Raw genomic sequence first — 26,802 nt, 5'->3', positions numbered from 1 at the left:
TGTTGTTACATTTGCCTTGGGAAGTTGTGATTCGGAAGAGATCTCGTTCTGTCTCAAACCCCATTTCGTAAGTACCGCCGATTTATTGCTCGCAACTTACGTCTAAAAACATTCACCATGCACCAATGTGGTAATCTGGCATTATTATCATTATTTCACTCATTCCGCTCCCGTACAATCAAGGAAGCTCACCTTTCATCGTTACCAGCCACTCTATCTTCGCTTTCTCACAATCATGGAAGCTCAAATTTTGCTACCACTATCATTTTTATCACTTATGGATTAGGTAAATTACGAATTCACGCGACTGTTAACCAAGCAGCATCGCGGTAATCGTAAGTCTCACGCGCATTGTAGGTAACATTACATAGAACTGTAACATCACAAAAGCACTGGTCTTCGACATTATATCTCAAACAAAACAGCCTGTAAGGCACCGACTTCCAGCTAACTAAATACCTATATCGCTGTTCATTACCTTGCTTGTCGCAATACAAGACAGCGTAACGCTTCGAGCATCGTAACTCGCACAAATGAGCGTCTGCACTTCGCGCGTTCGCTCCTACACCCTAACACACACAAGCACAGCGATTTGCACAGTTCCTGAGCAGTTCAAGCCCATAAAAAACATACGTCGGGTGTAAATCCATCACCGGTCTGCCTGCTACCTCTCGGCAGTCATTCTCTATCGCTGCTAAAGACGAAGCAGAGTGGAATTCGGTTATGCAGCATGTCAATGAGCAGCGCTGGTGTGCCTGCAGACGAAGATACGCGAGCTCAGGGCGGAAGATTCTCAACATTGGTCCATCATTTCATCGATTCAAATGAAGACGGTATTCAACGGCTAACGCACATTGCTCTTGCTCGCTCGCACAGTTCGGTAATATTGCCTGCATCAAGCAGATAACAATCAGTCCAAAAACAGCCATTCGTCTGACCGTAAGACACCAGTGTCAGGTGAACTTGCGTCATCGAGCTTATAGGCGCCTTGTGAATGCATGGTTCACTGAGCTTACCGCAACAAATCGAAGTCCGTCATTACTACATATATTATGGTCATGGACACGGCTTGTCAGATGACATTTCATAACTCGTACGCTACAAAACACACGCAATAACACAATATTTATCAGTTCTTGTAATGCATCGCTTGTCTTTCTCGGGTAGTTTTATTCTTTTTCTTGGTCTGAGCGGCAGGATCCTTAGCGTGCTGTTCACGGAGCGATCGTATTGTTACACGATAAAAATATGTTCTCAGTCACCGTTTAAACGGTCAAAGGCATACCCTTAGCTCCTCAGCTCACCGATAGTCACTACAGTCTCTCCCAACAGTTCAGCGCTGTCATATTCTGGAATGGTAGAGGATCAAGAGGAATGTGACCATCACTCTATAACTATTGATGACGCTGCTTCGTTGGCATCAACGCTTATCTTGGTCTCTCTCGGTACTAGATTTGCTCTGGCACAGCTGATCCAGAATCTGTCGACATCGAGAAGAGTTTTTCTTCATCCGCGCTGCAGAGGGCGACACTCTCCTTTCCCCCTCTCTCCCTCTCTCTATCCTCTCCCTCCTCCCTCTCACAGCTGCGAGGTGCGCCGTGTGTGCTCGTAACCATCATTGTCACACCCACTCTCCTCTGATTCGGTGACGGTTCTCAGTCGACTCGGGTCCAGCGGCACGGCGGGGTCGGAGATGGAGGCCAGCCGGGGCGCCGGGTCCACGCTGCTGGATCTCCGCTGCGCGTCCTGAGGAAGGTGCGCGTTGGGTCACCGTCCAATGAAGTAGACCATAGGGTGGTTACCGGTACAACTAAAAAAAGCTGAGCACATCTGATGGCGGTATTAGACGTAAAATAATTATTCGTGACGCTTATGACGTGCTGGCCAGTTGGGGCTATTCGCTTTATCGCATGGTCATTGCCTGCATAAATGATTTTCTGAAGTGGAATAAGTGAATACCTATTCAAATACGTTTGGAATTACGATAATAAAGTCGTAACGTAGATAATTGTCATAAGTAACGGCAAATAAAGGCACTAAAAAGCCAATAAAACAATGTTTTACTGTAGCTCCGGCGGCTCACACACCGCACTAACCGTCTGGCCGGTGCCGATGGCGGCGTCGGAGCCCAGCCGGGACAGGCTGCTCTCCAGACGCCGGCGGAGCAGCGCCGCCTGGACCAAGATCGACTTCCTTCGCCCCAGACCCGGGTCGCCGCCGTAGCTGCTCGAAGACGACACTGTGCTCTGCGACTCGCTCTCCGAGGACGTAGTGCACTCCTTGATGACCACCGACTTGGAGACGGACTCCATCTGCTTCCGCATCATCTGTGGAAGTGAAAAGGTTGGTTGGTGTTATGCTATTCGGCGCAGTAGGAAGCTAGGTGCCGGTACCTGGCGCCATCTGTGGAAAAGATTGACTGTTACGCATTGCGGCACAGCATAGATGCAGGCGCTTTACACTAGCGCCATCTATGCACTGGACTGGGTATTACGCATTGCGGCACAGCATCGTATAGGCGCTCTACACCAGCGCCATCTATGAATGAGTTTGACTTCTTGCGGTACAGTATAGATACAGGCGCCCGTTCTCAGCGCCATCTATGAATAAGTTTGACGCATGTCCTGCGGTACAGCATAGATGCAGGCGCTTTACACTAGCGCCATCTATGGATAAGTTTGGCGCATGCATTGCGGTACAGCATAGATGCAGGCGTTCATTACCTACCAGTGTCAGACTCATCTGGCGCGAGAAGTATGTGCATTAAACGCGCCTTCATCCAACTCCCCCCACGCCCCCCCCCCCCCCACACACACACAGTCACAGACACTGACCAGTCTGCGCTGCAGCGCCTTGCGCAGCTCCTCCTGCTGCCGGAGCACGTCGCTGGCCTCGGCGTCCTTGGCGCTGGGGTGCAGGTAGAAGCCGTGCGGGATGCCGCCGTACATCTCCGGCTTCAGGATCGAGTCCACGTGCACCATCAGGATGGGCTCGGGGGCGACGAAGGTGACGCCGTAGGTCTCCCAGCGGTGCTGCTCCTTGGCCGGGCCCCAGCTGGCGTCCGGCTGCCACAGAGAGGTCTGCCAGAGCGGGAGCATACGGATGGTGATAATCGGTGTTGGTGAAAGGGTGAACAGATCAAGTCAAAATGAGTTGTAATTTTTATAGATTGAAAAATGCTTACTGTAAGAAGGCATACGCTGTTCTTGACTATAATATGCGTTTTGCAACATGCGCTTTTCCGAAGTGCACATCTTGTAGGTAGTACATGCACTTTGTAGAATAGATTGTCAACGCAATTGTTTCGCAAAATTGCTATCATTTAACCCCATCTTCCCATCGATGTCATTTCCACTTCGTCCCGACATTCCCATTATGTTATTACCTTATTCCGACTATATATCCGCCTCATACCTGTCCATTTTTGAGTGGCCGGATGGCATCCAGTGTAAGAAGTATGAACGCCACCAGGAGGGGCGCCATCCCCACCAGACCCGCCATCACGTTCACCCAGAGAGGCAGCGTGTCGCCGCCGTACCGCGGCACAGCGTAGTCGGCTATACCAAACACTAGCAGTATCTGTGGGTGGGAGAGAGGGAGGGAGTCAGAGAGAGAGAGAGAGAGAGAGAGAGAGAGAGAGAGAGAGAGAGAGAGAGAGAGAGAGAGAGAGAGAGAGGGATGGAGGAGATTAGCAATGATAAACAAAAAGACAGATATCGCGTGCAAGAAATAATGATTCAATGTTTTATTTCTTTAAAAAAATGTAATGAGTCGGAGCAATTTCAATTAACAAAATTCCCCGCTTTTACGAAAGGGTTCGCATTACCTTCGCTCGTGTATAATCACATGAGCCAAAGCTAATCTTCTTAGCACATTCAGACATAAAACTAGCTCACCATATGCACTACTGGGATGACGAATTTCCAGCAGTATGTCCACCAGACTGACGGGCCGTTTCCCAGCATGACCTCCATGTTCCCAGCCCACCTCTGTACGCCGTATACCCAGCAGAGCGCGATACTCTCTACCGCTCCGACCAGCAGCGGGCCCCAGGTCAGCAGGTGCCGGTCCAGAGCGCAGATCAGGTCCACGCCGTGCTGAAAGGGCGACAGAAATACACAGGTCAAGGTTAGAACGTCCAACCATTTCATATATATTCGATGATGTGGAAAGGAAATATGTAAAAACCGCTTAAGCATTTTTTAACCATCAGCAGTATTCCACGTCCGCAAAAATATCTCCTTTCCATCCTCAAAACGCATACACCACCGCCCCAATCCAACTTACCGACCCGACCAGTGCCAGTCCGGCTCCCATCATCAGAAGGCAGCAGCCGATCACCACTTGGAGCCGCTTCCTGCGCCAGCGATCGAAGCGCAGCTCGAACGGAGCGCGCAGCACCGGCTCCACCCAGAAGCAGAGGTAGTGGTGGCCGATGACGGCCAGGAGCAGGAAGAACAGTGCCGACCAGAAGGGCGGCGCCGGCAGCAGCAGCATCGCCTGGCTGGCCACCACCATCAGCAGCTCCGGGCCTGGCCACAGCAGCAGAGGGGTAGGGAGTTATTGTCGTAATACGAAGAAATTGAATAGCTCCTTCAGTACACCAACATACTAAATAGAGCTGAGAGTTAAGCGGTGCATTGATGAATGGCTAGACACATGAATTTATGAATTCTTTCTCAATCCTAGCTTTCATTTGACATCCAATCCTAGACGATAAAGCTTAAAGCAATATAGAAATATCTAACGCACCATTTTGGATGACATCGGCGACATCCTCGTCCAGTCGCTGGGCCAGGAAGCCCAGTATGATAAAGGCCGCCAGGGTGATCACCACCGCCGCCACCATCTTGATGGTGAAGATGACCAGCATGTCTCTGCGCAGGTTGTGCCTGAAGCGGTGCCGGCTGCCGAAGCAGATCACGCTGCCTGTGCAGACGCCGAACGAGAGCACCAGCTGCCCGAACGCGTCCAGCCAGATCTGAGGGGGTGGTGGGATGAGCGGGATGTGAGGGGTGATGTGGAGCATTGAGATGTAATGGGATGAGGCGTAAGATGAGAGGAGACGAAAAGAGACGTGCCGAGACGGAAGAAGATGAAATAGCATGGGACGTGATCGGACGGGGCGGGACAGGACGAATGGGAACGCGACGAGAGCGGAACGAAAAGGGACGGAACAGAAGGGATGGAACATGTCACTAAAAGGAAAGAGGTTAAACGGGACGGGACTGTTAGAGTTTGGAACGGAATGGAACTGGGCGTGCTTTGTCTGAACAGGTGTGAATCTAATGATATCGATAAGAGTGAGCGAGACGGGACAGGAGAGTGTTAAAGTTGGAGGCCAGTCGGAGACGAAACGAACATAAGCGGAACCAGCGACAACTTTGCTAAACTGCGGCAAGTTCTCATGCTAGGCAGTGGCGTGCGAGACGGTGACAGTCATACTGACTGTCGATTACATAGAGACGTTATCTGATGCATCTGAACAGCCTATTGATCCTTGAACAATAAATATCAGTCGGTTAATCCCATAATCAGTTCATATCTCGTTGAGTGTATCCCGACTCGTTCATCATTCGATCATTTGAACCCATGACGTGAGACCACTTGCGTAACAATGTTACCACCTTCCCAGTGATCAATGATCATGAAAATACCGCTGACCTCTGAGTGTCCGAGGCAGTCCCAGGAGAAGCTGAACAGGTAGCTGAGGCCGCGGTAGGCGCCGTCACCCTCCTCCAGCACGCCCACAGAGATGATGACCACCACGAACACAGCCAGCAGGGCGGTCAGCGTGTTCAGGACCTGGGGACGCCGGTTCATCTCAGTGGTTGTCCGGGGAGGTGCAATGGCGATGAGAGGCACGTATATGAAAAGGGCGTAACTAAATTGGCGAGGAAAAACTGTTGCTTTACAAAATGAACACTTGAAGCGTGGAAATAATGCATGTGTTTGCCTAGTATGCGTCCGAATATCCACTTAAGGTATGTTAAAGCCAATTAATGTGTTTCTGTGGCAAACGGCACGCTTGTTAGAAAATAAATCACTGCTTCCATTCCGCTATCTTTAAATAAGATAATTTTATCATAAAGAGCCAACAAACATATATCTACGGTAGGGCGCCCACCTTCGATTTGTAGTTGACTTTGCGTGTGAACGAGAAACAGATAAAACACCAGATAACCAGTAGACAGAGAACAAGGCGCCAGTTGTGATAACAGATCTCGTCTTCAGGACAGGCGCGGTCGGCCACGTCGTACCTGAAAAAAAAAAACGTATCAAATATCATCGAGCTATACCATAAATCAAATCATTTGACGATAAACTCCGACAGCTTACTTTGCCGTCTTTTAACGTACCTTTTGTGCACCAATGACAACTAATTTCATCATATTCATCTCAATCATCCTTTGCTGGTTCATCCACATTAGTTAATTGCTCCATTCTTGCGTTTTTAAAGGTAGTGTGCCACCTTTGAAAGATTTCCCGTTTTATTTTTCCTAGGATAAGAAGCTTCTGTTTTTACCTAATATCGCAAAAAAAATCAAAAATGGGCCTGGAATAGTGCCTTTTTCGCCTAAAAGTTTATCGGTTTTTAGATATGTATAACAACTGTAGTGGGCTCACCTGCAAACAGGCGTCGGGCAACAATCGCGAATGCGGCGCACTTGTGACAATAAGCAAAGGTCATTATAGTGTTACGACCATACGACGTACGGGAATGAGTTATCAGCTGTCTAATCGTAGACAACACAATGTCGAGCCTTAAACTGTAAGCCTGTATTGGTATTGTTTCTTAAATTTGGCTGTCGAACATTAATTTGTGGTTTGAAATATGATTTTATGTAAAATAATTGATATGAAACAGCGTCTCTTAACCCGCGCCCCGCTGGGGGGGGGGGCAGAATCTGCCCCCCCCCTCCCGTTTTTCGCCAATAACTTTTAAACGCGTTACGCCAGCGACGTCAAACTTTCAGTACCTTATCATACATCAATTTGACACGTTCCCTGAAAATTTGAGCGAAATCCGTCGGAAAATTTTTGAGAAATTGACGTTTTAGTGACGTCATGTTCGCCATTTTCGCCTCAAAAACGGCAAAATTTCAAACGCCGCTAACATCTTCATTTTTAAAGGAATCAAGACGTAACAAAAAAGGTTATACGTGATTCTTCTTTGTCTATCAAATGGCTATCTCTTTTTTTTGGAAATTTTGGATTTTGGCCAAAATTTTTCCAAAAAACTGACTTTTTTGCGAAAATATTTATAAAATCCAAAATTTTGAGTTGATCGAAAAAAACCGGAATATATGTCAAAGAAGTGGTCTATGTGCACCTACATACCGATTTTTAGAAGAATCAGTTCAAAAATGTGGGAGTTATTCAAAATTTTATGACGTTACGACGCACAAATTTTTTGAAAAATGATTTTTTTGGAAGTTCTGGACCTCGTACGGAAACAAAAATAGCACCATTCGATTCGCCGTGAAAAACTGCATCGGATAGACACCTTTTTAGGCCTTAACAACCAACTTCAAAATTTGACCTCACTTGACCTGACCTTGACCTGACCTCGACCTGAAATTCATCCAGAGGTGGTCCATATCACTTATTGAGTGTGCCTATTGAATTCCATGCGTAAAATGACCCATAAAACATGTGTCGCACATGCCCTTTTCTATATTTTGTTTTTGGTGACCTGACCTGACCTGACCTGACCTTGACCTTGACCTTTGAATGACATTGTGTGCAACGAATATTGTCTTGGTAGTCTAAGAACACGTTTTGGGCAATCAGTCTCAGTCCATTCTTCGGCAACTACGGTGCAAGGCCGATACTGTAGAAACTTGCATTTTGTACCCTTGACCTGACCTTGACCTGACCTCTGACCTACTTAAGCAAAAAAATTTTGGCTGTTAAGATCCGCCTTGTTGAGAGCTTTCGATTGCCGTTTTCCCCGTCTTTCTACGACCATCGGTTCGGAAGTTAGACAGGGGGGGGGGGCAGAATCTGCCCCCCCCCAGCAGGGCGCGTATGGCTGAATAGCCCAGCGGGGCGCGGGTTAAGTTATGACCCCATTACACCACACGCAAGTGGCAGAAATGACAATGATCAGCTGACGCATTTTTCTTGGCCGAAGTCAGAGCGCGCGGCCCGACGCACCACGCGTATTTGGAAATTCCGACCTCGACGAGCATCAGAAGCCACCTAACAGGCGTGTTCGAAACCGCAGGAGATGATGATGAACGGGTTTATCGAAACTTGATTGGATGAGCCTATCGGTAATAGCGATTTTAGTGTGTGCATTTATTGTTCATAGTGGTGTGAAATGTGGTTGGGGTACGACCGACAACCCGTCGGGGCGAATTTCGCACTGGGGTACTCAAAATTTGAAGAATTTAAGACGTTTCCATAAGTTTTGAAGGTATGGATAAGTTCTAAAAATCCGGTTCTCCTTATCCGGGTCATTAACTCCATATGGTCCAAGAAAGCTGGCACACTACCTTTAAGCAACAAATAGAACGGTGGTGATATCTAAGTCAGCCCTCTCTGCCGGAGTGTGCTGCGATTTAAAAAAGCCATCTTCACGAATCTAAGAAGCATGCTTAGCTGCTTACACCTTATGTTTCAACAGAAGAGCAAAAAATGTGTGTTTGTGCTTTTATGTAAATATATGTATGTGTTTGCACAGCTGTGTTTCAATCACCTCCGCCGCGAAAATACTTTCGCCTGATAACGGCACGAAGGTGGCATGCCAGGCAGTCGTGGCGTAACAATGGGACCCACAATCGACACCGATAGTGGCTGAGAGGTGCTTCAGATCCAACAAATGCCGACTTTACTCCCCACTTGGCACAGGCTCCCTGGTCAGGTCTATCACTACCACCTGTGTTCTGAGGACCGTGCGAGGCGGGTGTGGCGCTCTGAGCGACAAATGCGACGCTGCACTTCAGCAGGCTGCTTGGTTCGATAGCCACGACGTGACGCGTACCCAGTTTTAGCACGCAATCATTCGGAGTCATGGGGTGTCAGCATCAGTAAATGTGTTTGCTGAAACTCTTGATAGTTGATACAGTTAAATGATGCATTGTGATCGGACAATTGTGAGATAGTTGAAGGTACCTTTTAAACCTGCGACAATATTGAGCAAGTGTGCAGCTTTATTGTGTTATCTCACGGTGGATATCTCCGCTGATTGCAAGCGTTGGCGTTCGTACCAAAAGAAGGCCTCGGAAGAGACGATCAGTTGCGCCGGGTAGCTGGCCAAAGTCGCTGAGATGCCTGTGAGGCCCCCGGAGGCGCCTTCCGCAGCCGCTGATAGCACCGTAATGTTGCCATCTACGATAATCTTATCTGAAACATCGCCACCAATAGGTATCGGTCCTTCGATGGACAGATGACCTGTCGGGTCCGACGGTACTACATTGGGGAGAGAGGACGTAGGACAGATGTATGGGCAGAGGGGCAGACGGTGAGCAGACAAAGGCAGAAGACGAAGGATAGACGGAGCCAGCGGATGAAAGACAGACGGATAAAGACAACATGGAAGATAGACGGCTATAGACGGAAGATAGACAGACATAGACGGGAGACATATGGATATGGACGGATAGCCGACGGATAAAGACGAAGGACTAAGGAGACGGAGAGCAGGTGAAAGACAGACGGGTAAGACGGAAGACAGGTGGATATAGACGGAATACAGCCGTAAATAGACGGAATATTAATGTACACGGAAGACAGACGTAAATGGACGGAAGACCGATGGATGTAGACGGAGACAGACATATGCAAGCGGAGGATAGGCGAAATGTAGGCGGAGGACAAAATGACAAACTCAGAACGGACGGAGAACGAGCAAGGCATAGACGGAATACGAACGGGAGATAGAAGACGTCATGGACCGGCAGAAAATCACTAGCCGGCAAACATTGATGAACAGTACAATAACTATAAGCAAGCATCATCATTATATCATCATTATAGCAATCATCAACTTGAATTGACGTGCAAAAACCATTGTTTCATCGCAAAGCATGAACTGACTAATGCTCCGTAATCTACCTCCGTGGTTAGTCGTCAAAATGGATTACTCACTTCTCATCAGGATGGCAGTACCAGTCTAGTTTTGCCTAGTCCCAGTTTGTACATACCATGGTACCAAGTGGGCAGAAATGATAAGGTTCCATGCGCTTAGGATTACTCATTGATATATGAAAATCAATGGAAGATGTAAGTAGTAACTGGAAGATATATGTACCTGTTACTGTAATGAAGAATGTAAAGCTAGACTCTACCCATTATACGCAATTAAAAGACTCGTTAAAATAGTTGTGCAGTTAACTGATTGCTTCAACTGTCAACAGAAACTAATGACGACTATGATTTGTTCGTTTATCTAAGTTCGATCCTCACTGTGAAATATGTAAGCAAAATGTATAGAGTAGCTTCATCCATTCATGCATTTATTCATCCATAAATAAACATTGTCTTACCAGTATAAACTTCGGTGCAGTTTTCAATGTGCCACTCCGGCTTGCACCTCTGCCACGGCACCTCTTTATTCATGGACGAGAACAGGTAAAGCATGGACCACGCTACCACCACACTGCCGTAGACGGCGATCAGAAACGACAGCAGCACCATCGCGAAACCGAACCCTGCAGAAGGACAGCGAGCACTCGACGTTAGTCACACCGATAACGTCTGGTGGTCATCGTTAGAACAGTCCACGGTCAATATGCATTTAACCACTTATCTGCACAGATGTCAGTAGATCTAGGTCAACCGCTGTACGGTTCCGTTCACACCGTGAGATTTATCGTGGTCAAGCAGTGCTGGGCTGAACAGTGGGCAGCAGCGGCCGGCCTTGTGCGACATTGATAAAGCTATCACAATCAGTGGCGCAGCCAGGGGGGGGTCAGAGGGTCAGCTGACCCCCCCGAAATTTCTGTCAGGGGCCCGCTCGAGAGAGAGAGAAAGAGAGAGAGAGAGAGAGAGAGAGAGAGAGAGAGAGAGAGAGAGGGAGAGGGAGGGAGGAGAGAGGCCCTAATCTAACCGGACGAGAGAAGTGGCCCGGGCCCCCTGGGTGGATGGGGCCCGGGCCCCCGTGGATGGGTCCGGGCCCCCGAGAGAACGGACCCCGGGCCCCGGGTGGACGGGGCCCGGACCCCCGGTTGGATGGGGCCCGGGCCCCCGGGAGAACTGGCTCGGGCCCCTGGGAGAACGGGCCCGGACCCCCTGGGTGGATGGGGCCCGGGCCCCCGTGGATGGGTCCGGGCCCCCGGGAGAACGGGCCCGGGCCTCCCGGGAGAACGGGCCCGGGCCTCCCGGAGAACGGGCCCGGGCCCCCGGGAGAACTGGCCCGGGCCCCTGGGAGAACGGGCCCGGGCCCCCTGTGGATGGGTCCGGGGCCCCGGGAGAACGGGTCCCGGATGGACGGGGCCCGGACCCCCGTTGGATGGGGCCCGGGCCCCGGGAGAACTGGCTCGGGCCCCTGGGTGGATGGGGCCCGGGCCCCGTGGATCCCCCGGGAGAACGGGCCCCGGGTGGACGGGGCCCGGACCCCCGGTTAGATGGGCTCCGCGCCCCCGGGAGAACAGGCCCGGGCCCCCGGGAGAACTGGCCCGGGCCCCTGGGAGAACGGGACCGGGCCCCTCGTGGATGGGTCCGGGGCCCCGGGAGAACGGGCCCCTGGTGGATGGGGCCCGGAACCCCGGTTGGATGGGGCCCGGGCCCCCGTGAATGTGTCCGGGCCCCCAGGAGAACGGGCCCGGGCCTCCCGGAGAACGGGCCTGGGCTCCCGGGAGAACGGGCCCCGGGTCCCGGGTGGACGGGGCCCGGACCCCCGGGTGGCCCACGGGAGAACGGGGCCCGGGCCCCTGGATTGATGGGACCCGGGTCCCCTGGTGGACGGGGCCCGGGCCCCCATGTGGATAGGGCCCGCGCCCCCGTGTGGATAGGGTCCGGGTCCCCGGTTGAATGGGGCCCGCTAGGGTGACCCGCTTGCTCCGCAACACAAATAAGGGGCATTTTCGATCGGTGGGCGTTTGGTTGGTCTTGTGTCCGTGGGTTATGTATCCATTTCGGTCGATTGTTTTTGACGGCTAAGCATTTTGGTTTGGGAAAAAATATCCATCACCTCGAGGTGCTGGTGTCTGATGAGCATGCGTTCTACTATAGAACATGTCATGTGTAGTTTATAACAAAGGTTGACGTAGGTCATTGAAAAATGAAAGCCATCGATGAGTTACTATGTAGAGGTTTGAAACATTTATATTTTTAAGAATACTGCTGCACGTCATGCAAAAGCGATGGTTGGATTTTGGACAAAATTGAATGCTCTTTCCAACTATGCCATTTTCAACTGTCAAACGTACCAGGTTATGCAGTAAAACCCGTGTAATTAAATAAGCCATTAACAAATACCATTTTCTCCAGCGATTTGTTTCACCTTGTTTTTGATCAATTAGCTTTTCACAATTTTTCCATGCGAGGCTGTGCATTTCTTTTGCCAACAGGCGTTGTTAGAACCCGCTTCGTCAAACAGTCACCCGAAAATAGCATAAAGTCCCAAATCTGTCCGAAACGTCAATTTTCCAGCATAAGTGCCCTCACGGGTGCACGTGGCGCGTGCCATCCCTGCACCGCACACCATTGGATAGCCCGTTCGATTCTCTACACGATACTGTGTTCCCCGATCGGGCCCACGGTTACCGAGATACTGCACGGGGACCGGACCCGTGTCGGGCAAATTTAGCCATTTTCGCACGATTTTGCAAGCCGATTTATACATGTATTGTAAAGTCTATGACGCGAATTTGCACTTTTTAAGCACGCGCCCATGTGCTCGCTATCGATCCGATCGAGCTGAGACCCGCAAAGGCACGTTACCCATCCTTGATCTATAAATCACGAAAATTTCAGCGCACTAGGCGCAACGGTCTGGCCTGTACTCCGCGCTAAGTAACACCATGCCGGGATCTCGATAGCAGACAGAATCTACGTCACCACATCACCACACCACAACAAACCCGGCCCAAGGCAATACATGTCCCATATGAGCGCGTTAACCCTCGCCGGCACAAGCCATTCCAGCCATTTTGCATCCTTCGACGGCACAAGGGGAAGGGTGGTACGGTACGACCCCCCCCCGCGTTTGGCCCATGATCGAGCTTGAGCTTCGCGGAAAAAAAGGAGCGTGTTGCCCGTGACGAGAGTAAGCCGTTGATACTCAATTTTAAGGTTCTTGGTCATTAGTTGACCTTCCAGGTCAGGTCAATGACCCAAAAATCGGGAAAATCGGGACCTGTTAGAACGTCGTAAAGTGTGGCTGCTATAGGGTTTTTCGGGGTGCTGATCACGAATAGTTATCATGTTAGTTTTGATCACAGATGATGTCTTTATGCTAAATGCAGGTCAGGTCGGGTCAGGTCAGGTCAGGTCAACCAGTAGGAGTCCTGCCGGGTATTTGTAGTACCTACGTGTCAGCCGCCTCTAGCAGCTTCGTAACATGTTACGAAGGCACCAAAACTACTTCGTGAATGTTCAAATGGTTGCTAAATTCGAATTCAGCTCCATAAACTAGCCTAAAAACATGTATAATTTGAAAAAGTACCGAGGTCATAGGTCAATGACTTGACCTGACCTTCAGGTGACCTTGACACCCACTCTAATGCATGGGAGCAGCATCAACTCACATGTTTGAACGCTTGAAACCACGAAAAGACTGCAAACGCGCGGCTAATGCGAGTCGGCATACGCCGAAACGCGATTCTGGCCAAACATGGTCTCGGAAATTAGGTCACAGGTGAAAAGTCATTTGAGTCAGGGTCATGCAATTTCTAGGGTAGGTGTAAAACTGCTCAACGCGAGGGTACTGAAAGTGTTGTTCGCGATCAGCCGCTTTTTACGCAAGTTATTCGTGAAAACCCTTAAGGGGTTGCATCATCCCCTCCCCCCTGTGCCGGCGAGGTTAAAACTTCTTGTGATCGAATTTACGTAATGAAGAAGGATAAAGGCACAATCTTCTACAGCAGCCAATAGATGACTTAGAACAGGCATATGGAACTACATAAATCTTGTCTGATAGAAGCAGGCTACAGCTCCGTTTGCATATAGGTATGCTATGCATATTGCGGAAAGGGCACATTTCGTCCTCGAAAGATACGAATTCATACGTCATAGTAACATATTTCTGTCATGGTCAATTCGCGTAGAAATTGAACACCGGGTGATTACCGAGCTATTGTTCTATCAAAATTTTCCGATTCAAACTCGCTCAGGGTTATCGTGTAGGTAAAGGGGGCCCGCTCAGCAGAATGCGTATGAAATATGGAAAGATTCTAAAAAATGGGTGGGGGCCCGCACACTAGGGGGCCCGCTTTGGAGGCGATGACCCCCCCGAAACGAAATCCTGGCTGCGCCACTGATCACAATGGACCCCTCGCTTGCAACGGTGTGGACGGCGACTGCCTGAACCCTGACCAATAGCCTTGCTGTAAACGGTGAAAGTAGCCATGAACTCCTCTGCGCTATGCAAAATTAGTTTATTGTTATAAAGTATATCATAGAAAGTGAATGTTCAACATCACAACATGTATTTGGTTGACTGTACACTGCAATGACTTCAAAAGTGGACATAAATAATCTCTCTGATAATAGTTGGATCGTTGCACACACTCCTTGTCTTATTGCATGACACTAAACCACTCACCAAACCAGAAGTTTCCCTCTTCCCACCCCCACCCCCCACCCCACCCCCCCACCCCCACCTCGCTAAATCGACCTTCATTGCACTTCCAGACCAATCGGGCCGTTTCAAATGGGCATTCTTGATGCTTTAAACAATTACTCCCAAGATTAAACCTAATATATTGAGTGAGTCTCAGACGTTTTTGGTTTAAGATGGCTTAGACAGCTTTAGACGAAACATTCTGGGACTGTTTTCGTCCTCCGTGGTCTAAACCCAGCCAGCAATTTTGCTCCGGGCCCAAGCAGGCTCAAGTGCGGATTGCCCGAGATTTTTAGTCGGGCTAAAGTCGGCTAGGGCTTGGGCTAAAGTCGGCGTATGACACAGAAACGCCGACTAAAGCCCATGCTCTGCCGGAGGTATGCCCGCTCTGCGAGCTCCGGGCAGCCGTAGTTTAGCCCTAGTTGAGCGACGATTGGCGTTAGCCCGATTTAAGCCCGAGCAGTGAATCCATTTATATAATGGAGATTACTCTGGGCCCGAGCGGGCTGAACTCCGGCAAGCCCACTCTGTGTGCCCTGTCTATCCCGACTTAAGCCATAGAAGTGAATGGGGTTTATACATTGCAAACTGCTGTGGCTTTGCTCGGGTTCGGCTCGAGTGACGGCTCCTGTTTTCTCAAGTCTCGACTTGACTTCATCTTGCTTTTGCTTCACACTGGATCAAGTAGCAAGGAGCAGCCAATGCACTTTCAGCAGGTTGTGTGGTTTTAATGCATATTTAAAATTGCTACGGTCACTCATATGCTCTGTTAACCGGTCATCGAGCATTGCGAAAGGAAAGTAGTGGTTGACTTTGATTTAATGTTTATTTCAAACGACTACAGACACGTCAAATGAAACACAAATACATGAAACAGTGGACTGCAAACTGCAGCCAAGGCCATCTATAGAAGGTACAGTCACTCCCCCGCCGACCAATCAGAGACAGATCCTGAGTGACGTCACCCCTGATGCTCGAAAGGGGTACTCCATTCCTTTACAACGTAAAAATGACTAACTTCATTTGAAGATTGTTGGTGACACTCTACACATATCGCTCAATTATTGATGTCGTTGAAAAGTCCAGCTAATTTTCTAGCGATAAAAAAGAGCAGCAATATGCTAAGAAATGGCCGGTTTTGAAGATATGGACGATTTAAAAACCCTCTGCAGCAGCAGGAAAGCAACGTAAAAACGCATCGTGCTTATATTTTTACTATGAATAAATCATTTTTCAGTAAGTTTTTAGATATGGTATCGATTTATTCAACAACTTTATTACAATATTTTTATTACTTTGAACTTTATTTCAAAATAATATTTTCAAAAATGGCAACTGTTGGCAAGTAGCTTTGAAGCATTTGTGGCGCGCCGCGCCATTATTGTCCTGAGGCCCCCATATGATGTCATCAAAAGTGGAGTGACATGGGCCTGACTGCAGCAATAATATGGCATGAGTCATGAAAACGCGCCATCAAAACTATAAATCAATCACAAGACCCGCTAGCCTTCCTCCCCGTTCGGCGTTCATAATACTTGGTTGAACACTTAACCGAAAGCATAAAGTAAGGACAGCAAGTAATCGCTCATAAGACATAAAGCAATTAGCAAACAATCGTTTATAAAGAACTTCACTCTGGTGAATGGGAGCTTTGGAGGCGTCTGGCTCCTCCACACACACGCAGTAGGTGGTCGGCCAGCTTTCGGCGCAGTTTCCGTATATGTAGGTATACCTACTTAATTATAAGCAGGCAGTTTCCGCTAAACCACTTGGCGAGGGCGACAGCGGCGTCCACCCGGTCCTGGTTTGTATAACTATTCCATTTTTTGGAACCATTTGCTCTAATGGTACGTACCTGAAAAAGAGATCAATTGGTTTAATTTACATTGCATGTTTGCTCGAAAAATAACTTATTGTTGCATTAATACTGTAACAGCACTTCTCATTGATCCGTATAAAATGTTCATTCGAATTTTTCAACGCGGACAGAGAATGAGCGTGCTCGGTGAAAGCAGATAAATATTTGTGTTTTGTATTTCGTTTTCCTGGTTCAGAAGTGCTGGTATTTCACAAAGATATACATAAAGGCACGGAATGCGGCTTTTCTGAGCGAGGGTATAAGTCGCCAGGCTGAACAGCTATTCAGCTTCATGTTTGATGGCGTGAAACTCAGTCAAAATAATGACGTTTACATACGATCAAGCGCACCATTCAATACAATTACCTACCGTAAAACTCCATGCCAGTCCACTTGATAAGAGCAATGAGCACTATCCCTTCTTCGCGCTGTCACACGCGCCCAAACATCAACCACCAAATGCCCCAACACCGGTGTGTCGTTTCGTCGCACAGCGCGCAGACTGTCACAAACGCTGCACATGATTGGCGCAGAACTGCGCATGCGCGAACAGCCGAACAAGTATGGCTAAACTCCGGCTTTACTCCAGTTAGCCGAAGGACACAGCCAGCTTGATCAGCCCGCGCTCCGCCCAAGTTAAGCCTGTTTTGGATGCGCGGGCAGATGTCGGGCTGAGCTACTGCTATCCGCACGTGGGCATAGCTGCGGCATGCCCAAGCTCAGCCCTAGTAAAAAATGCATTGGTTTTGATCAAAGTGGGCAAACCCAAGCTAAGCCTAAGCTGCCCGACGTTTGCCACAGTTCAGCCCAAGTGAATTGCTGGCTGGGAAAGAGCCAGGAGTTAATCACTCAAGCGATTTTTGACCGTCATGCCTAGCATTCGAAATGTTATTGATATGCTAATGCAGCAATAACGTTAACAAAATATATATAATCGTATATGCGATGATTAAGTGACAGAAAAATACAACAAATAAATGCGGTATATATGTACTCACCAGCAAAGATGGGCGCGAACTTCCAGACGTGAATAGCGCTTCGACTGGAAAACTGTCCGAGAGCGAACTCCATGTAGAATGCCGGCAGTCCGATCAGTATTGTGAGGAACAGGTACACAACAAAGAAACTCACTGAGGGACCAGAAGCAGAGGGGACGGCAGAGTTAAAGATTGTCTCGTGACCACCTACGTTTCACTGCTTATCGCCCACCTGCGTTTATACGCAGCAGGTAAGTCAGAAGACCGTATCTGTTTGTATTCTCCGTTCTATTTGAGTAACTAATTTAAAATAATACGAACTAAAGAAATGATGATGCAAGATTTATAAAAAAGGACCAAAAAACGGTCCGTAGCGGTCGGATGTATGCGGGGCATGCGGCATTAAGTCACGATCCACACACCTCTGCCATATCGATAATACATGGCGATACATAAAACCGTTCCGTTCAGGACCAGAGAATGCATTGAACGACACGAAAACGGCGTCAAAAGGCCGCCTACCGGTCACGGCGAACCGAACACAATGGCATTGTGGCGGCCACGACCGCCGGTGGCGCGTGGAGTTCTGACTCACCGACCCGCACCTCCCACGGACAGACAGACAGACATACAGACACCGCTGGGGTAGTGACAGGGTGGAGTCGGCAAGGCAGCAGCACCTTTTGAATGACGACCGTGGTAATTCCGCGCCGAATTGTTGAGAGGGCGATAGAAATAGGGAGGCCAGAGGGATATCCCGCAGGAGTATATTGAATTGCATGCCGTTCGATCATTAACCCTCGCCCCGTTGGGGGGGCCATTTTGGCCCCCCCCCCCTGTGGTTTTTCCTGAATAGCAAGAAAACGGCGGCGCGCAGCGCCGCTAAATTTTCAGTACCTTCCCGGGCATCAATTTGACACCTTCACACCAAATTTCAAGTCTTAGGTCACCTTAGGTCAGGAGTTATTGAGGTCAAACTGAGGTCATGTTCGAGCAAAAATGAGCAAAAAACATGCAATCTTGAAACGCTCACCAAATCTACAGTTATCAAGCAATTTCAAAGTTCTTTATATGGTCTAGTAGACAAAAAGCGGCGCTACAAAACTGCTATCTCGGATTTTCAAAATTTTTGGTTTTTGACAAAAAAAAATTCAAAAAATTGATTTTTTTAGAAAAACTTTGAAAAAATCCAAAAAATTTCCGAATTTCGAAAAAACCGGAATATATGTGATAGTCCCAGTGCTCTTCCATATACATACCAAATTTCAGATCGATATTTCGATTTTTGGCCAAGTTATAGCGAAAAAACTGTTCAAAAATGATGACGTCAAATTTTTGAACTCAATTTTTAGCAATTCTAGACCACGTACAGCAAAACAAAGACCACCATTGAACTCCCCGTGACGAGTTGCATCGATTCGATACCCATTTTATGCAAAAATATTAACTTTGAAATTTGACCTAATTTGACCTGACCTTGACCTGACCTTGACCTGACCTTGACCAAAACGTGATCTAAGCTGGCCCCAAAGGCTGCCTGACCCATATAATCGCATTTGTCATGTAAAATGGACCATAAAACATGTATAACACGACACTTTCATATTGTGACCCCCCCGTGACCTGACCTCTGTGACCTGACCTGGTATCAGTGACCTCAGATAGCAAAATATGTGTTTGAAGAACATTTCCCCATCGATGATTTTCAATGAAATGCATTTTACTCGATTTTACAACGCATTTCTTGAAGTGCCTGTAAACGGTGAAAATTGGACCTTTGACCTGACCTGTGACGTCATCGGTTTGACCTAGGTCAATAAAATTGGGTCACAAGGTAGTTCCCCGTTGGGGCTATCCAACGCCGTTTACCGCTTGTCGCTATGTTGCGTGGTTCTCGAGATCTTAGGGGGGGGGGCCAAAATGCCCCCCCCCCCAACCGGGCGCGTTGCTCGGCAGAGCCCAACGGGGCGCGGGTTAATTAATTACCGTAGCATCCTCGTCGTTAAATATAGCCACCGGAACCACCGTGCAGGACATTTTCCCGCGGGCACTCACCGCCGTACTTGTGACACATGTAAGGCATCCTCCAGAGCGTGGCCAGGTCTGTAGCGATGCCGAGTCGCGATAGGACTGACGTCAGCCGGCACACGTCACTGCTGTCCATGACGTCTTCCTCGCTGGCGTCAGTCTCGTCACTGCCGTCATCAGAGCCGGCATCAGTGGACCTCTGCGGGGACGGGGGGACGGGGGGGTTACCGTCCGGATGTGGGTACAACTGGGGACTGGGGAGGGAGGGGCATATACTAGAGTCATGCTTCATGAACTCGAGGCACTGATTCAGACAGGGTTGTGTCAAGTTTTGAGGAACGAATACGGATGCGGCCGGCGGTTTCTTGAGTGGATATCGTGAATGATATCCACACCTGAGACGCGGAACTGCAATTTAACCCCAGCCCGTGTCATAACTTCAAAACAGTAGAAATCAAATAGCATCACCCAGTGTTTGGTTGAGCTGTCGTTTCTGACTGATCACAGGACGCCGATCGGACACCACACCGGCACCTCGTGTGACCTCCGTTCACGTGGTCCGGCTCCATCTAACTCCGCAGACTCGTGCTAGTAAGCACTGGCGGTGCAGAGCTCGGCTCGTGCGGCCGTGCTGGAACGGCAATTTTCGTCACGTCCAATCTGTGATCAACAGTCGGTTTTGACCGGTTTCGGCCGGATGTTGGGTGTGACGTATAGCGCCATAGCTTCTGGTAGCACGTGGAGGTGGTGGGTGCCACGACGTGGAACGGTTTGACAGGCAGCGACCAGTCGACAGGGCTTTGGCTGCAGGGCTGGAGTGGAGAAGCCCGCTTTATAGAAAGGGCCTCCACGGACTGTGGCTGGCTGGAGAGACTTGTTTAGAAAGGGTCTTTCACTCCTAGCCGCATGAAGTGACAATGAGGCACTTAAATTGTTTGTTGGAGATAGTTGGTGAAATGTCATACCTACACCTATAGTCCAAACAAATCATTATTCTTAATTACAAATGCAAAAAGGAGCATTGGTTTATTGCACACAACTGCTATAAATCAGATTAAGGTTCCTCCAGACAACCAAGCTTAGGCATTGTGCATCAAGGCATAGCGCCACAAAAAAAGAACATTAAAGGTATCTGGAGCCAGTTACATTTCAACAGCTCCGTCTCCCCTCAAAATATTCGCTCTCACTAAGTTATAAAAAGTTACAAAGCCTTTCAGTGTTGGTAAAAAGCCTAAATATTTATAACAGTTCAATATTTTTGCATGTGCCATAACTTTACAGTTGATGATTTTGACGATATTTATGAACTTATCGCCGATCCATCTTTGTATCGCTTTCCATGCACACGTCCAAGCAAAAAGTAATACAACCGTCTGGTCATTTGTACTTTGTGGTGTCACATACGAGCGAGATGTGTTCCAGTCCCAAAGCTCGGGCGTGGAAACTGCCATGGTTCATAAGTGGCCGGTATTCCCTCGTGTCCCACGTGAGCACCGCCCAGAGGCTCCCAGTTGTATGTCGTGTTCTGGGTCATCGCGCTGGATCAGTTACCGATGGACTCAGAGCCCATGTTTTATGACACTTTTTGTGTAGCCCCGCCTTTAATTTCACGAGAGTGTAGCCCATATAATCTTTCGGGAATTGGTGGCCTGGAACTTGTTTAGGTTCGAGGAGCTATGATTTGGACATGTGTTTATTCTAGCATTCGCTTCTGTGCGCTCCTGCACAGCTGACCGCGACACTGTGCCGCCAATCCAGACAAGTGTGAAGAAAGTAGAGAATTGGATGAAGGACTAACACTACACAGTGCTAAGAAAGTGAACTATCACGACCACATGCATGCTGGCTCCCTTAGGTAAAGGCTCGCTGTGAGATACATTAAATGCGAATCCTTAACGCTCCGGAAAGTGAAGTCATTTTGACCGTTAACGAGTTGGTATATCCTGCAGCCGTTCGCCATACGCTTATATCTTCTAGCCATGTACATTGTAAGTACATACAGCACGATGTTTGTCTCCCAGCCGCGGGAATTGTGCCTTCCGTTCGCCTGGCTTCCGTTACCCGTCACGCTGCCCTCCGTCACCCGTCACGGTGCTCTCGTTTACCCCGTCACGCCGCTTCCCGTGCCGCTCGAATTGTCACGGAAATGGCCGGCGTTACCTTCGCGTCTGGCACTCCGGGCCGGCGGTATGCAGACCGGCCTCTGTGTGTCCGGACACAGACAAGGCCGCTGGCGGCCACAGAACAGCCGGATTAAAGCGACGAACAAACAACCCATCTGGGGCGCAGATCGGCTAAAGGAGCGAATCGAAGCGGATCAATGTTCAGACGGCTCGGCAGTATGAAAAATTGGGAATGGAGGAGTCTGCAGGCAGGAGCTCGATAGCGGATAGGATAACGGAAAATCCTTCTGTACAATGAAGAAACGTTGCAGAACAATTTTACAATGCACCTAATCAAGGTTGGGAGAAAAAGAGTAACTGCACCAATGCAGCATTCCTCACTTTGTGCAAAGCGTTGTCTGAAAATGTTTCCGCAACCACAAGGTCAATCATTTGTTTATCAAGAAATACCTCTCTGACTTATCGTGAAACAATGCATTCCTCGACTTAAAGGTGTGTTTAAGAAGATTCCGACTTCCGAGGAAAAGTGATGTAACATATATAGACTCAGGAAATGTCAGACACAAACTTGAGGTAAATAAGTCATGCGGCCTTCACGGTGGAATTCAGTCATTATAACCCACACTGGCGAGCCCGGGGTCGGGTGAGCGAGTGTCTGTCGAGACAGGTGAACAATGAATGCATGTCTGTTCCGAGTCATCACCCATGCATCGTATACCTACGTCTACAGAACACGGTGATGTCATTGAAGTTCAGCAATGTTGAAATCATGGCTCTATCAGAACAATGTATTGACGTTTTTTATCACTTTTTATTTATTTTTAAATAATTTCGTCACAATTCATCATGTGACAAGATGTGTCAGATGCGTTACCCATAGGCGGCGGAACGGGGAGGGCACCGGGGCACCGTGCCCCCCTTTGATTTTGGCATTTTAACATTAGACCTATGGGCGTTTCATGGAAAGAATGGGACCAAAAGTTGGCAGTGCCCCCCCCCCCCTTAATTGAAGGTGGTCCACCGCTACTGGCGTTACCCATATTCATTTAAATGCTCGTGATGTGATCTTTCTCCATTAATAGGACCATGCGCTTATTTGTTTGCCTGGACTCTGATATTGTGGGCCACTTCCACTTGAGTTTCTCGAACCGCTCAGGAACAGGCAGGCCATAGAACACAGCTGCAAAACCGGTAAAACATTTTTCTTCAGACATTTTTTTACCAATAGTCTGTAATCAAAACTTCGGTCCGGTATAACACCGGTTCGGGCGGGTACAGGCTGGTTATCGGAGCCTAAGCCCTCACATCGACCATGGGATGTGGATTGTGGGGGCATTAAGAATATTTTGCACGACGGAATTATCTTTGGATCTTACATAACACACATGACCTGATGTAATGACATCTCAACGTTCTCTTCAACGAGGAAAGAATAGGAGAGATTACTGTGGAGGGGACTTGCTTAGGCTAGTAAACAGCCACGTCTAGGCCAGTCTTGACTTTGAGAGACATGTCTATAGCCTATATGGCAGCAACTAAGGTGAGACTGAGCACTCGAGCAGCCATCCCGTCTCCCCAGTGTACTCACATTACCGATGGCCACTGCCTGGCCGGCGGCCGTCGGCTTATCGTCCGTGACCCGGGACGCCACCGAGTGCCTCCCGTCCGAGCTGGCGTCCTCCTCCTCATAGATCGGCACCACCAGCTGACCGGCCACGCTGTCGTCAATAACCTCCACCGCCGACGGCCGGCGTGCCCAGCGCGCCTGCGGCACCGTCAACTGGTCCATCAGGTCGTCCCCCAGAGCCACGGCGTCCGATCGGCGGCGCGTCCATGAGCTGCCCTCCTGACCGGGCACGGCCAGCTGGTCGAGGCCGGGCCGCGGCCGGCCCTCGGCCGTCGAGCCGCGACGAGATGAGGTCATCTTCGTGCTGTGACCTGCACAGAGAGGGGCATTGTTAGAGGCAGCCTTACCGGGGCAAAGGCCAAAGGATGGTGCTGAGGGCAGGCTTGAATAGGGGAGAGAATGGTGTTGATGTTAATTCACCCATGATCAGATATCATCACAATAAAAGCCAGTTATCAGCTACATAATGAAATGGCAATAAAAACACAGCTCAATATTGGTTATGGCGTCGTTTGTTGGGATTAAAATGATAACGTAACCTTAATTCGTCTTTTAGCATTCGCTGAGGAAAAAATAAGCCCTATAATGCCATGATTCGTTGCTGGGGCCAGATAAGCGCCGTCTTCAGATAGCAATAAATCATAGTAACAAACACAGCCATAAAAGCTGCACCTGTCAAATGCACAATCACTACTCACTAGTGTAAAGTGTATTGCACAATAGGCTCTCTCGCATACTCGACGAATAAGCTTAAAATAGGGGTGCAGTAGGGACCAATAGGGGCGCATGGAAACCCTACATAAGCGTGACACTATTATTCTGAAAGTGCGAAACGACCGCGGTGTCACTCAGCTGTGCTCGGGTCATCGCTGCTGGCATCTGACCGACAACGATGACCCTCAATGCCTACTACGACTACCTCAATGTATACTCATATTTAATTGGCACAGCATTTTTAACTAATTACACATCTGCTTACCGCTATGATAACAAAGGAATCGTTATACGATGAATCATATTGAACTGTGTCTTTAAGTCGACGGTTTCCGTTTTATTCCTCCCACTGCTTAGTAAGAGAGACGGTCTGTTAAGATCGCTTTTGCAACAAGTCTATGCAGTGTAACGGATTCTCGTGTCATTCGATCGGGACCATCGCCCCTCTCACGGCCGTGTGGGACGAACACCTGTGCACACAGCCCAATGAACACTGAACAGTTCCGCATACCGGCGGCGGGGCAGTGTAACGAGTACCCATCACCGGCCTTGGATCAGCGACTCAACCGCGTCCCGGAACGACGCATCGGAGAGATCCATATGTACCTACGATGCTCAGATTGAGTGTGCATTTGGATCGCATTTGTGCTTTGTTGCTTGCTCTTCTTCATCATGTCCAAACACACATAACTATAATCAATCCAAGTGCAACGATAACCGGCATAAGTGACTGATTTAACCTCGTCACCTGGCGACACTGCAACGCGTTGACCTCGCCGGCTGGGTTTCCACAACCTGTCTCCTCTTGGCCGCGGTGCTAAGCTGATGGCGCCGACATACATACCTACATCCAGCGATTGGTCGTGGCCCTTCACTGAATGGCACCTTGAACCGTATACGCCTCAGACCTCGGTTCGAGCCCTATCATTTCACGCTACCAGCTTCTCCCATAGCCGCTTCTGAACTTCAGGGAGGGAATGGTGTAAGTGCGGGGCTGACAAAGCTCGAGGCTGGATGTATTGTGTACCTAATAAGTGTAGCTGATGATAATGTTGCGTGATAAGTCCGAGCCCGTGGAAGCTGACACTATAAACACACACTCTATGGTGGAACTGGATAGAAGATACAATGGGGTGGTTATATGGGTTCTTTTTGTTGATGCTGGAAAATCCATGCAATGAGTTGGTAGGTCTGCATGTTTGTAAGCACAGAATAGACTTCCGCGGACTCCCGGACTTCCGCAACACATTGCAACGCCATGCCGGGACCTCAACAATTAACACGTCAGATTCAAAGCTGCATCTTTGTACCATTGCATTATGCGCCAGAAGGGCCAGTTTCAATAGGAAAATCCTAGACTTTGATAGCCACTATCGAAGCCGCTTGGACGGCGCGGTTGCAGCATGCACCTGAAAACGTAAACTCACATTCACCGGTAATAATTGCTATAAGCTTCAATGGGCACGATTCTATATAATTCAACAGATATTGTCACATAACACCGAAATCCTTAGTAGATCATAAACATAACTATATCCGTAGCGTAGGTTCCGATTGGCAAAGCACCTCGGCAGCGAGATTATATGCAACACGGCCCATGGGATCAAACTGCTTCTGCGCTCGGTAAATAAGATTCCTAACGGACATGACTAGCAGTTGAAGCTCCAGCCAGGTTGTCAGTCAGTGGGACATACCATGCCCGGCTGTTTGCGGGCAAGATCAACTTCTCGCAGCTGCACAGGCTCTCCTTTAGCACGAATTGCAAATAAGTGATAGCAAGGTTTTGAAGGCGCCAAGGGCTTATTTGCATAAGCTCATCCTATACTTTTCCGCCATCAGTGATGCCTTCCTCGTTTGTCGTAGTCATTTGAACTTTGTTTACACGCATCAGCGAATATCGATCAAGGACAGATCTGGAGGTCGGTTTACGTGACCTTTCTAGCTCTCCGGCACGGTCGAACTTCAACTGTGCACATAACCGTTACCTTGAGGCTTAATTATTTGCTGAGCACTTATACATACATCTTCAATCGGATTGGTAATTCAGCACTGTTTCGTATATCACGCTTAAATCGTCGCAATTTTGCAGAGACCAGTAATATTTAGTACCTACTGCTGCACGGATAGTCAGGCAAAATAGATTTCAAGTGCGCTATAAATGTAAACGTAAAAATGCACGGCACTTCATAACTCAAACTGCATGCTGTTACTGATGATAAACTTGCTGATTGACGGCTTATTGGTGGCTGATGACTTTCAGCGATCGGCGAAGGGCTTTATTCCGGTTCTCTAGTCCACGAACTAACAGACATGTTCCCCATTCGTTCCGGTTAATTTGCGCCCATCCACTGCTTTCTAACGAGGAAGGTGATCGGACGAAGTTCCAGTACGGAGTACAGTTTACTCACCTTATTGACTCTGCAGTGTACACCGTGAATTTCAACTCACTCCTTCCCGTCACACACCACCACGAGCTGCACTTTCGTCGACTTGTCGCGGACTTTTGAGTGCTCCCGAGAGAACCACACTATTTTCCCTGCCTCACAGCTCACAGACGCCACTCGTCACCGCTGTGATCCGTCACACGGTCGTCACAGTCGCCACACCGCGGTCGTCACCCGTCACGGTGGATCACACAGTCCGGTTCGTCCACGGTCCACCCGTCACACCGACACGCCGACCACAGTCCACCCGCCGCTAACGTCAGCACTCCGCCCGTCGCCGCTCAGCGCCGGACCGCTACT

General features: G+C 48.9%; 1 protein-coding gene across 1 annotated transcript; it reads right to left on the bottom strand.

Moving 5' to 3' along the window:
- Positions 1 to 63: 63 nt before the first annotated feature.
- LOC122371297 (sodium-dependent proline transporter-like) lies at positions 64 to 26,802 on the bottom strand. Its single transcript, XM_043347501.1, has 15 exons — positions 26,467 to 26,802; positions 23,306 to 23,655; positions 19,622 to 19,793; positions 17,588 to 17,719; positions 10,494 to 10,658; positions 9,216 to 9,351; positions 6,128 to 6,260; positions 5,665 to 5,805; positions 4,753 to 4,981; positions 4,288 to 4,532; positions 3,897 to 4,097; positions 3,415 to 3,579; positions 2,835 to 3,080; positions 2,097 to 2,327; positions 64 to 1,746 (listed from the first exon to the last, which is right to left on the bottom strand). Exons 2-15 carry the CDS (start codon positions 23,639 to 23,641, stop codon positions 1,579 to 1,581), a joined length of 2,700 nt encoding a protein of 899 aa, XP_043203436.1. The 5' UTR covers positions 23,642 to 23,655; positions 26,467 to 26,802; the 3' UTR covers positions 64 to 1,578.

This window comes from Amphibalanus amphitrite, unplaced genomic scaffold (assembly GCF_019059575.1).
Source record: "Amphibalanus amphitrite isolate SeventyFive unplaced genomic scaffold, NRLGWU_Aamphi_draft 001229F_arrow, whole genome shotgun sequence".
NCBI lineage: Eukaryota > Metazoa > Arthropoda > Thecostraca > Balanomorpha > Balanidae > Amphibalanus > Amphibalanus amphitrite.
Note: the sequence above shows the minus strand (reverse complement) of the source record. Positions and strands in the feature narration are given on the sequence as shown.